At 47.7% G+C, this 12866-nt stretch overlaps 1 protein-coding gene across 2 annotated transcripts in view; it reads left to right on the forward strand.

Annotated features, from left to right (window-relative positions):
- The window catches only part of LOC119844311 (glutamine synthetase), a 31032-nt gene that overhangs the window by 14929 nt on the left and 3237 nt on the right, over positions 1-12866 (forward strand). Inside the window, exons 1-4 of one of the 2 annotated variants that reach the window (XM_038374975.2) lie at positions 5309-5455; positions 6700-6875; positions 7828-7989; positions 11119-11265. In XM_038374975.2, coding sequence (XP_038230903.1) covers positions 6710-6875; positions 7828-7989; positions 11119-11265 — 475 coding nt within the window. In that variant the 5' untranslated portion in view covers positions 5309-5455; positions 6700-6709. Of the gene's footprint in view, positions 1-5308; positions 5456-6699; positions 6876-7827; positions 7990-11118; positions 11266-12866 lie in introns of those variants that run through there. The other variant, XM_038374974.2, reaches the window with a different exon arrangement.

The raw sequence follows: 12866 nt of genomic DNA on the forward strand, positions 1-12866 counted from the left end.
CGCTGGAGTTTGCCTATTTGCATATGGACTGCAGCCTTGTTAATACAGATGTACTGATGCACCTCAAAAGATATAAGGTTCTGAAACTAAGTTCAGATTTCAGAGTAGCAGCCGTGTTAGTCTGTATTCGCAAAAAGAAAAGGAGTACTTGTGGCACCTTAGAGACTAACAAATGCATCCGATGAAGTGAGCTGTAGCTCACGAAAGCTTATGCTCTAATAAATTTGTTAGTCTCTAAGGTGCCACAAGTACTCCTTTTCTTTTTAAGTTCAGATTGGAGAACTCAGTGCAAATGTTACCACAGCAGTACTGCTGATGCAGTATAAGTCAGCCTTTCATTCAGGGCCTCTGCAAACCCTCACTCCTACATGCTCTCTCGTTATCTGAGCCTTGTAAGTGGGCATGACTCCAATGAAGTTGCCCTTGCTTACAGCAGGGTTGATTTTTGGCTCACATTTGAGTACAGTCTTGCTAAAACACTAATCAGGTTTGCTTTTGTTATGGTCATTGTCTACACTTCCTGGTTCTTGTGCAATAGAAACGCTTCTGTGTCTCATTCATCTAAAATTGGCCCAAGAAATATATTACCTCACCCAGCTTGTTTCTAAACATTTATCATCGTAGGCAATCAAAGCACCTTCCAAGGAAAAACAACAGGATTGTTGCTTTATAGTTCTCTACTATTTGCCTCCCCATCAATAGCAGTAAGAGGTAATTTGTGCTTAGTGGCTAGAGCTTTTGTCAAGGAAAAGCAATGGCTTAGAGGTGTTTCACTAAAGTGAGTTCATTCAAATGTCTTTGACTCAGGCCCCAAAAATCATGTGACTTAAAAAATGATGAGGTGGTCCTTCTTTGCCCGCTGGGGTTTTGTTTTTTTGTTGTTGGGTTGTTTTGGGGGAAGGGGGATTGAGCTTTTATGTTATCAAGCTTTTCTCTGAAACTATGAGGGTTAGAATTTATATTTTTAAATTAAAGATGGGAGTCCCAGGTAGGCCATGTCTATACTATGGGTGCTACAGTGGCAAAGCTGTAACCCCGTAGTGTAGACGCAGACTAGTGATGGAAAGGATTTTTCCATCCCTATAGGAACTCTACCTCCCCAAGAGACTGTAGCTAGGTCAATGGAAGCATTTTTCCATCAGTGTAGCTACCTCACACTAGGGGCTAGGTCGGCATAGCAACAATACTCAAGGGTATGGATTTTTCGCACCCCTGAACTCCATAGCTATGTCAACCTACGTTTTAAGTGCAGACCAGGCTGTAATCCCATGAGTCCAGTAACTGGGCCTTTTTTTAGAAAACAAAACCCCACCAAATATCATAAGCCCCGTGATAAAATTCCAAGAGCTGGCCCTCTTCACTGGGGACTGGTCTGCATACAAACTGCACAGATTTAATTTGCAATGTGATTTTCTTTAAACTAATTTATTTAAACGGGTGCAAATCCCTGTGTGGACAGGCTTCTTTTGAGTGAAAAGAGGATTCTCTGTTTAACTTCAATCGATTTAGAGGAATTGACTGAAGCTAAACTGCAGGAAGCCACTCTTGCACTGAAATAATCATTTACACAGGGGTTGTACCTTGTGATGGGGTCGGCAGGCCCCATGTTGAATGAGGATGGGGAGGCCTCACCCCTCAACAGGTTCAGGGCATATTCCCAGTGGAGGAACAGCTTAAAAAGGACACTGGTACCATAGGCTAGAGGAGGAATGAGCTGTATGTGCCCCAAATTGAGGAGCTCCAGATCGGTAATTTGGGGTTGCTCAATAACTGAGCTGGAGACTTTGAGACACTCCTGGTTCAGGATAAGGTGAAGTGAGTGGGCCTGGGTCCCCCTACTTTGCCCTCCCCCCACCGCGCCTTTGTAGTGATGAACTCTGGGAGATCAATCAAAGCATGGGCAGTAATTGAGGCCACAGCTGGGTCCTCTCTGGGAGGACTAGACCGGCAGAACCTGTAAGGCCATGACCCAGACCTTCCTGCTACACACTTGTTCAACTAAGTTGGTTTGTGAATGCACTTAAATTAAACCAATGCTTAACTTGTGTGTGTAAACCCCCCTATTTTATTCTTTGCATGGGGCCTGAACTAAGTGTCCAGTTTTAACTTATAAATGGTGCCCATATGCTTGAGGGTGAATATGGCAAGTTTGCAGTGCTCTGCTAGCCAGTACTTTTCCCTAACAGCTGTCACTCTTTTACTCTAGTTGACTCTAAGTTTTTGTTGTGCATTTTAAGAAAAACTGTCCCTGGTGCCTTTGATTCTAAAGATATAACTTCGGGTAATGGTCTGAAGGCTGTCTGCCGCCAGCCTGAAATAGTAGCCCAGAGAAGATGTGAACTTCCCCAATTGTATCAGTCATGACGCAGGGGCCTCATTAGGGTTGTCCATAGTGCACCAAAAAAACAAAAAAAACTATGGCAGCAAGTCTCAGAGCCTAGATCTATTGACTTGGGTTTGCACTAGGGCAGGGGTGGCTAACCTGCGGCTCTTCAGAGGTTAATATGCAGCTTCTTGTCTAGGCACCGACTCTGGGGCTGGAACTACAGGCGCCAACTTTCCAATGGGCCAGGGGGTGCTCACTGCTCAACCCCTGGCTCTGCCACAGGCCCTGCCCCCACTCCACCCCTTCCCACCCCCTTCCCTGAGCTGGCTGTGCCCTCGCTCCTCCCCCACAGAGCTTCCTGCACACCACAAAACAGCTGATGCAGAGGTGCTGATCAGGGGGGCTGCCTGTGGGCAGGAAGCACTGGGGGGGGGAGCTGATTAGGGGGCTGCTGACATATTACTGTGGCTCTTTGGCAATGTACATTAGTAAATTCTGGCTCCTTCTCAGGCTCAGGTTGGCCACCCCTGCACTGGGGCATTAAAAATCAGCTGGATGTTCCCATTTGGGCTCTGAAAACCAGTGAGGGAGATGGATATCTGAACCCAAACAGAACGTCCACATGGCTATTTTTAGTACCAACCTCAAGTCTGCAGATCTGGGCTCCGAGACTTACTGCCGCAGGTCTTTTGTTTTTTTGTTTTTTTTCTTTTTTTTGATTGATTGATGCTAAATGTCACAGGTTTCAGAGTAGCAGCCGTGTTAGTCTGTATTCGCAAAAAGAAAAGGAGTACTTGTGGCACCTTAGAGACTAACAAATTTATTAGAGCATAAGCTTTCGTGAGCTACAGCTCACTTCATCAGATGCATCTGATGAAGTGAGCTGTAGCTCACGAAAGCTTATGCTCTAATAAATTTGTTAGTCTCTAAGGTGCCACAAGTACTCCTTTTCTTTTTGCTAAATGTCAGTATTCTTAGACATTTCAGTACTGATCAAAGCTTTCATCCAAGTGGGCTGCTCCTGTTACAGAAAGCCGCACACAAGTTACTGTGCAGGGCATCTCGTTTTGGTGCCATAGGTGGGCAGAGCTCTGGCCAACATTGCCATTTCATCCTCCGGTGTCACCTATTGGTTTATACCACTGTGACGGAACTGGGAATTTGCTAAATGCTTCAGGTTACATCAGTCTCATCTGTATTTTTGTTTTTAAAAGAAAAAGCTTTAAAAGGGCAAGCTTCTTTTCAAGCAGACCCATTCAATCATTTCTCCAGCTGCTTCTACTATTTCCTAGTTCTAAGGTCCATCCATGCTCCTACCAACCCGAGACCCAGCCAATGCTAGAACTGATCCTGAAAAGCATGTTCAAAGTGGAGATTGTGAACAAAGGACATATTACTACTAGCTACCAGCACTCCCAGCTATCTTCAAGACACCATTGACTTCCTGAGGAAACTACAGTCCATTGGTGATCTTCCTAAAAACACCATCCTGGCCACTATGGATGTAGAAGCCTCTACACCAACATTCCACACAAAGATGGACTACAAGCCATCAGGAACAGTATCCCTGATAATGTCACGGCTAACCTGGTGGCAGAACTTTGTGACTTTGTCCTCACCCATAACTATTTCACATTTGGGGACAATGTATACCTTCAAGTCAGCAGCACTGCGATGGGTACCCGCATGGCCCCACAGTATGCCAACATTTTTATGGCTGACTTAGAACAACGCTTCCTCAGCTCTCGTCCCCTAATGCCCCTACTCTACTTGCGCTACATTGATGACATCTTCATCATCTGGACCCATGGAAAAGAAGCCCTTGAGGAATTCCACCATGATTTCAACAATTTCCATCCCACCATCAACCTCAGCCTGGACCAGTCCACACAAGAGATCCACTTCCTGGACACTACAGTGCTAATAAGCGATGGTCACATAAACACCACCCTATATCGGAAACCTACTGACCGCTATTCCTACCTACATGCCTCTAGCTTTCATCCAGATCATACCACACGATCCATTGTCTACAGCCAAGCTCTACGATATAACCGCATTTGCTCCAACCCCTCAGACAGAGACAAACACCTACAAGATCTCTATCATGCATTCCTACAACTACAATACCCACCTGCTGAAGTGAAGAAACAGATTGACAGAGCCAGAAGAGTACCCAGAAGTCACCTACTACAGGACAGGCCCAACAAAGAAAACCACAGAACGCCACTAGCCGTCACCTTCAGCCCCCAACTAAAACCTCTCCAACGCATCATCAAGGATCTACAACCCATCCTGAAGGACGACCCATCACTCTCACAGATCTTGGGAGACAGGCCAGTCCTTGCTTACAGACAGCCCCCCAACCTGAAGCAAATACTCACCAGCAACCACACACCACACAACAGAACCACTAACCCAGGAACCTATCCTTGCAACAAAGCCCGTTGCCAACTCTGTCCACATATCTATTCAGGGGACACCATCATAGGGCCTAATCACATCAGCCACACTATCAGAGGCTCATTCACCTGCGCATCTACCAATGTGATATATGCCATCATGTGCCAGCAATGCCCCTCTGCCATGTACATTGGCCAAACTGGACAGTCTCTACGTAAAAGAATGAATGGACACAAATCAGACGTCAAGAATTACAACATTCAAAAACCAGTTGGAGAACACTTCAATCTCTCTGGTCACTCGATCACAGACCCAAGAGTGGCTATCCTTCTTCAACAAAAAAGCTTCAAAACCAGACTCCAACGAGAGACTGCTGAATTGGAATTAATTTGCAAACTGGATACAATTAACTGAGGCTTGAATAGAGCCTGGGAGCGGATGGGTCATTGCACAGAGTAAAGCTATTTCCCCAGGGTATTTCTCCCCCCCGTTCCTCTGATATTCTTGTTCACTGCTGGAAATGAGCCCCCTGGATTAGCCTCCCCGCCAGCCCGTGGGGCCAGCCCCGGGGGCGCCTCGCTGGGGCGGGGCGAAGGGAGGCAGCCCTGGGCCGGCTATTGCATCAGCCGGGAAGCGGCCGCCCCACGCTGCCCGGCCGGGGCGCCTATAAGAAGCGGCGGCGGCGGCGGCGGCGGCCGGGCTCCTGCGTCTGCGCGGCCGGGGATGGTGAGTGGGGGGCGCGGAGTGGGGGGCGGCCCACGTGCGCCCTTGGCCCGGGGCCGGCGGCTCCGCGCTCGGCCCCCCCCCCCCCCGCCGAGGACGCGACGCGGCGCCCTGCCCGGGGGGGGGGGAAACGTCCCTTCTCCTGCGCGCCGGCCCCGGTTCTGCACCCCCGCGCCGCCCTTGCGAGTGGGGGGAGCCCCGGCGGCCCCCGGGCTGCAGCGCCTCGGGAGCCCCGGCCCGCTCCCCACGCTGAGGGGCGCCCCCGGGACCCCGAGCCAACTTCACGCACGCCGGGGAAGCCGCCTGGAACCGCTGCGTGTGTGTGTCCGTGTGTGTGTCCGTGCGTGTGTGTCCGTGTGTGTGTCCGTGCGTGTGTGCGTGTGTCCGTGCGTGTGTGCGTGTGTCCGTGCGTGTGTGTCCGTGTCCGTGCGTGCGTGTGTGTCCGTGCGTGCGTGTGTGTCCGTGCGTGTGTGTGTGTCCGTGCGTGTGTGTGTGTGTGTCCGTGCGTGTGTGTGTGTGTGTCCGTGCGTGTGTGCGTGTGTGTCCGTGCGTGTGTGTGTGTGTGTCCGTGCGTGTGTGCGTGTGTGTCCGTGTGTGTGTCCGTGCGTGTGTGTGTGTGTGTCCGTGCGTGTGTGTCCGTGTGTCCGTGTGTGAGCGGCAACACCGGCGCCGCCGCAACCGTGCCCCACGCGGGGCTGTTGCGGTGTCCCGGGCCGCGGACTGGCGTCGCTTTCGGCTGCGAAGGGCCCTTTGCCCGCCGCGCCGGTTGTTCTCCCCAAGGCCGCCCCTTTGGGGCAGGACCGTCGCTTTGCGGAGGGCTGGATCGCGCCCCAAGTCTGCAGGGAGTAGCCCTATTGGTGGGGTGGCCTTTTGTCTCTTAATGGGCTGGTGGAACTGCTCCAGGTTTCCTGTTCAATCCTTCCCCACTTAGGACATATAAATATGATTTTTATTTTATTTTATTTTATTTTTTTTAAAAAAAAAGGGGCGCCAAAGCTTCATCCTGCCCTGGAAAGGAAGTGGCACAAGATCATAGAACTGCGCATGGCCCCAGACTCTCTTACCACTGTGATAAGAAATAAGTTGCCTGCTCACTGAGAAGGAGTGAGCCATGGGGGCTGTCAGCCCCAGCCCCGGAGAGTTTTTCCTGCTCTCCCTGGGGCGACAGGACACTTTTTGTTCTAGAATGGGATCTATAACTGGGACTGTGTTTTGTTTTGTTTTTTTTGTTCTCCTCCGTTCTCTAGATCCATCAACATGTCTGTGTCTCACAGTTCCAAGCTGAACAAGATGGTCAGGGACCAGTACATGAGGCTTCCCCAAGGGGGCAGGGTCCTGGTGACCTATGTATGGATTGACGGCACTGGAGAAGGCGTCCGCTGTAAAACTCGAACCATGGATCAGGAACCAAAGTGCATAGAAGGTAAAGCTGGGCCTGTTGGCTGTTTGGAGTAGTCACCCTCTTGTGTCTGTAAATGGAGCAAAATATAGAAGCCAAGAGTTTTAGATGCAAGGCCTGTAACAGTAGTAACATTATATGAGGAGCTGCTGTATGTTTGTTTGATTTATTTGGTAGCATAATGCACAGAACTTTTCCCCCTGCCGATTATGCAAGGTAAATTAACAGGGTTGTGGATGTTATCACAAGGTTATATAAGGTGGTACGGTAAATAGCCAGCCTTCTCCAGGATGATCGTGTTTGCTATCCCTAATCTCTCTGTCATCAATGCTAGGATGGTGAGGGGGCAGCATTCTTACCTCTTAAGAGCAGGGCTCATTTCCAAGAAACATGTTTAAATGGGATTCCATCAAAAGTGGCTTGTAATGGGATTTGGCTAGGTGCTGTGGACACAGAGCCAAAGGCCTGGAGGCCAAACCTCTAATTCTGGAGGCACCTCTGAGGCTGGAATGGAGATGTTAACCCTGTCTGGCATGCTGCTCACTAAAAATGCAGTGAACTGTTTGAAGCCTAAATCTAGTATCTTGTTTGAACCATCAAAGTGGTTAAGGGGAATTAAAGTGGGGTGCTTGCTGAAAGTCATTATATAAAACTAAACCCTATAAACGATGGAAACTGCTTCAAATGAGGGGTTGCTGCTGCACCCCTAGTTCCAGCACCGATGGCTGTTGCTGGATTTTTGTCTCCTTCATGGTCAGTGATGGGAGTAGTAGCTGTGGGACTGGGCTTTATGTGGATACAAGAGAGTCCAAAGCTTCCTGGATTTCCTTTTGAAGCAGTTTTCAGTGGCATGTTGCGGAGTATATCCTCCTTGGGTTCTTGATTGATCTCTTCTTAAAATTCTTGAACATTTAACATGATCAAATTGAGGGATTTTTTTAATCTTAGCAATTTTTCCTTTTCCTCTCGCTCCCAGATGTCCCAGAATGGAATTTTGATGGATCCAGTACAGACCAAGCAGAAGGCTCCAACAGCGATATGTTCTTGATACCAGTCAAGATGTTCCGAGACCCCTTCTGTCTGGACCCTAACAAGCTAGTGTTGTGTGAGGTCCTGAAATACAACAGAAAACATGCAGGTGAAGTTCCTATCTGTCTACACTGCCCTAAACTGGTTGTTACCAGAGCCAGTGTGTTACCAAACAGACACACCAGCTAAGTGCCATGGGCATCAAAATATTAGGGCCTCCTTGTCAGAAGTGCTGAGCGCCCACAATGCCACTTGAAGTCAGTGGGAAGTTGTGAATGATCATGTGCTACTCAGTGACTGAGCTATAAGTGGTGAGTGTCTTTTGCAATTAACCTAGGCATGCAAAAACCCCGTAGCTGGTGCTGGTTATCTGCAGGAACCCAGTGTTGGAAGGACAGGAGAATTCTATTGAGTAGTCAAAAAGTAGCTAATGTTCTGCTTGCATCTGTCGGCAGAGGTCACCGCTTGCATCTGTTCTCAGAGGTCACCGCACGCCTCGTAGACCAGGCCAGCACCAAGTAATTTTAACCTGTATTCCCAAATATATTCAGGGAGATTGTACTTACTGTTACCAGATTACTAGAACGTAGCATATTGAACATTAAGACAGAAACTTGGCAGTTAAGGTTTAAAAACATAGAAATGATTGTGTATTTTAAATAAAAACTTGTATGCCAGTAAGCAAAGCTCAGTTAAGGTATCTGGTACCTTAGTTCCGCACCCCACACTCACTCCCTTTCCCCTTGTCGCTGGAAAGCTCCACTAGTTGCTTTGAGAAAGGAAATCTGCATTTTGTGTGTTGCTTCTCTGACTTCCCGCAGTTTGATCTTCTCTCCTATGATATAGCTGTAGCCTTGATCCTGGCCTACAGTGACCTGTCAGGCACACAGCAGGAATCGGGCCTGCATGTTCAGGATGATTGTGGAGAAACTGATTCCTGACCTTGTCTAAAGTGATCTCGGATCATTGTTGAGCATGAATGAGGTGTAGTTATGAATGAGGAGTCTCCTGGCTCCAGTGAGGGCAAAGGCAGGTCAGGTGATCCCCTACATGTGGGGGACCACATGTCAATATGCAAAGCTTTCTCTGGGATGGAGGTCTAAGGGATGTGGTGGCCCAAGATAGGGTGGGTTGGTTGGTTACAAAAACACAAACTCTGACGTTTCACTTTTTTGTGTGAAGTACTGTAGTCTAAAGCCTGACTTCTGGACTTTTAAAAATAATTATTGTGTTCTATTCTGACAAAGGCTTTCTTCAAGAATTGCCCTACTTTTTGAGACACCAGTCTAATAACAGTGTGCAGTCTTGATGTAGATGGAAAGCTCAGTCCTGGGTCTCTACTTATAAATTTGTATTGGTGGGCTCTTTAAGTTAGTTCTTGTAACATACATAAGGTAATCATCAAGTGATCCATTCCCAGCTTCTGGCAAACAGAGGCTAGGGACACCTATCAAACAGTAATACAGCTCTGAGGGGCAACTGTTGTAATCTCAGATGACTGAATTTATGGCTTAAAGTAATCAAAGTATTTAAATCCATGCACTTGGCTGTATTCTGTCAAACAGGGAGGTTATCCATGTTACTGTGTTTAAAGTAATATGGGTGAATAGATTTGTCAATCACCAATAATTTAAGCATATGAGACATTCCTTATAACTTGAATCAAGGGGCATTTGGCTTGACGAATGGAGGCAGTGCTTTTCTGGCAAAAGTACCAAGAAAGGTCCTGTCATGCACTACAAATTTCCTGTGGTTATAATATTTTGTTTAATTAAATTAGCCAACCATCCTCTACAGATAAAGGAATCAGCTGATTCCTAGCAGCTAGTCTGGGGCTCAATTGTATCTTTAAAGCATTTTGGGGCTGAAGTGGAGCCAGATTCTCCCCCAGTAAGAGCTTCAGGAGACAATATCTCGGTTTCTGAAGCTTGTTTAAATGCATCTATTGTACCATGTTCATGATCCTGGTAGAGCTAAAGAGATTCAATGGGGAATATGGCAGCCAGTGTTTCTCAACACTTGGCACTTACCTAGTACCCAGTGAGTGCCAGTCCCCGAACTGACTTTTCTCTGAAGGTGCCCAGCTTGCATGGTTAGAGGTCTCTTCATTTTTCTCTCTACCATATAAAGGTTCTAAGTGTGACCTTTAAAAGAAACTGTTGCTGATGCTTTGTCATTATTTACACATCCCTGGGGTTTATGTCGCAGCAGCACTTGAGTCTCTTCAATGAGCACTGTAGGTAAAATTGCAACTTATTGCCTGCAGGGTGCCATTTTCTGTGACAGGGAAAACCTGTTATTTCATTTCCTTCTTCTCCCCTTTACCTGGATTCTTCCGTTCCAGGTCTCTCTTGGGCCAACAGTATCTTCGGGACTGTTCTGATGGGCTTCTATGCCACTCCCATGGGGGAAAAAGTCAGATAGACTAGACCTGGCACTCAGTCAGCTCTTGCAAGCTGTCAGCCAACTTGAATGCTTGCCCAGAACATAAGGGGCAGTGAGGTGGGAAGAGAGCTCAGGAAAGCTTGGCTGGGGACACGTGCCTAGGGTGGGAAGATGGCCTTCTTCTGTGTCGGGGACTATCCATCTAAAATGGGAAGACTACTTGCCTACCACTAGTGGCAGTCTAAATCCATACATACTTGGCCAGATACTGTGGTGATGGGATAGGCAGGAGACATCAGGGCATATGGCTACTTAGACATTTGTGGATTGTTGCATCTATTTTAATGGGTTAAATTTGCACTTGGTATATAAAATTACACACCCTTTGAAATCAAGCACTGTTGTCTTCCTCCAATGCTAAAGCAAATGGTGGGTGAGCAGAGAACATTTTATTCAGCGATGGAGGGAGATGACCCTGTGTAACAAGTTACTTTCCTTATTCCCTTTCCTGCTGTTGACCACATCTTGTGTTGGTCTGGATTTATCAACCTCTCAGCCCAGCTTTTCCACAGCCAGGGCTGTCCTAGTCCTATCTTTGAGACAAGACTGTTGCCATGTAAACCAATACGGTGTCATGAATTCGTAACGACAATATTGGTCGCAGATTCCCAACAGAGAGGCTGGCTGGAGGAGAACCCTCTATAGCTCATAGAGGGCTATGCAAGGAGAAGTGCCAACTGGTGTCTTTCCCAGTAAGAAAGGCCCTCAAGTGATGGGCTGAATGAAATGCTGGAGGGGTCTGATCCTCAGGTTAGGGTTCCAGGTCTAATTAAGGAATTTCTCTTCTCTACAGAAACTAACTTGAGGAACACTTGTAAAAAAATCATGGACTTGGTTAAGGACAGCCACCCTTGGTTTGGAATGGAGCAAGAGTACACATTGCTGGGGATCAATGGACATCCGTATGGCTGGCCTGATAATGGGTTCCCAGGTCCACAAGGTAAGAGCTAGACTCTCCTTCCTCTGAATGCCCTCCTCCTACTAGTATTCCCAGACTTCTTGTAGCTAGCACAGTGCTACCCAACTCCTGTATCTCTTCTACGATGAAAGGACTGACTTCACGAGGTGCAGTTCCCATTTGACATCTATGGCAGTGAAAGGCACTCGGCGCCTCACAGGATCCGTGCTGAGCCCTGTGCAGTTCATGACTAGGGCTCCAATCCTGCAATGAGAACCATGTGAGCAGAGCTTCGTATTCTGTGTGGGTGCAGGTCTCTTTTCCCCACACACATACCCTGCCATCCCCAGTGCAGTTTTCATGACAGGATCTGCATCCAAGACTGTTTTAACTTGCTGAGTGAGTGAAGCCAAGCAAAAAAGCTCTTGCATCCCCACATCCCAAGTGACACTGGTGGGTGGATGACTGTGGCTAGCTTAATTCAGCTGCTGTTCTCACTTCAAACAGCCAGAACTCCTTCTGAAGGTGTTGATCCAGCCATGGGCTTCTTGGCCAAATCACCCTACCAATTACCGCTCTCGGGCAAATGGGTGCTTTTTCCTGAAACTTAAATTACAGGCAGCATTGTGCCAAGTTCAACTAAGTACCAGTGGCACACCTGTGCGTTGCATGCCCTGCAGGTAACGTGACCTGCAGTGGTACCACTCGCCTGACACTGCCTGAGATTACACAAATTTTTCCATCCTAGAACTTGTTTGTCAAGGGTTTGAGAACTTGGTTGGGGAAAAAAATCTGCAGGTGGTTATTAATGTAAAGACTGGTCGTGTGAAGGCTGGGCATTCCAGCAAATTCCCCCACCCCCTGCACACAAACTGGTTCGGCTGCCTAGACTGGATTGAGTGGGAGTAGTGACGCTAGAGGGTTTTCTTCTTTTCTTTAAGATCCCCTAAGTGGGATTTTTTTTCTCAACATCTCCTTTTTCCCTCCAAGTTTGTACTGCAGAGCTAACTGCCTCCTTTGAAGGAGGAAAACCTGTAGCAAACTGCAGCAGGTTAACACTCATTCAGGTTCCAAGTTTGTTGCAATAAACACAGGCAATGTTAGCTGTCAGAACAATCTCAGAAAGCCAGCCTTAGCGTTAGGGGTGGATTTCATTGTAATGGAGCAGTTCTTCACTTCCTTTCTTCCTGCCACCCCCACAATGGGAAATGCTCCATTTAATTGGGATCAGTTAGCTTGTGCAGTCTCTCTGCTGGAACTTTAAGTACTAAGGAATACAATAGCTAGAGGATAAATGAGGTTTATGGGGAAATTGACGCTTCATCCAAGTTTACTGTGGGAATACTGGGGAACTGCCAGAGAATAAATGGCCCAGAGTGTTGAGAATGGATTATGGAGCATTGCACTTCCTAGCTGCTGTTCCAATCAGTCCCCTCGCTGGTCATGTCCACTGAACAGCTCTCACGTGGAGCAGCTTTTGGTTTCAATACCTTTCCCACAGGATGGGCAGGTGTCCACACAACAGAACAGCCCTTTCAGTTGGTCACGTTTCTGGCAAATCTCAGCTGAGGCCAACAACTGGATGTGCCAGAGGGATTGAACTGCTCTTGCTCCTAGATGAAGTCCCTTCAGCTCAGTGTGGA

This window comes from Dermochelys coriacea, chromosome 16, assembly GCF_009764565.3.
Source record: "Dermochelys coriacea isolate rDerCor1 chromosome 16, rDerCor1.pri.v4, whole genome shotgun sequence".
Lineage (NCBI taxonomy): Eukaryota > Metazoa > Chordata > Testudines > Dermochelyidae > Dermochelys > Dermochelys coriacea.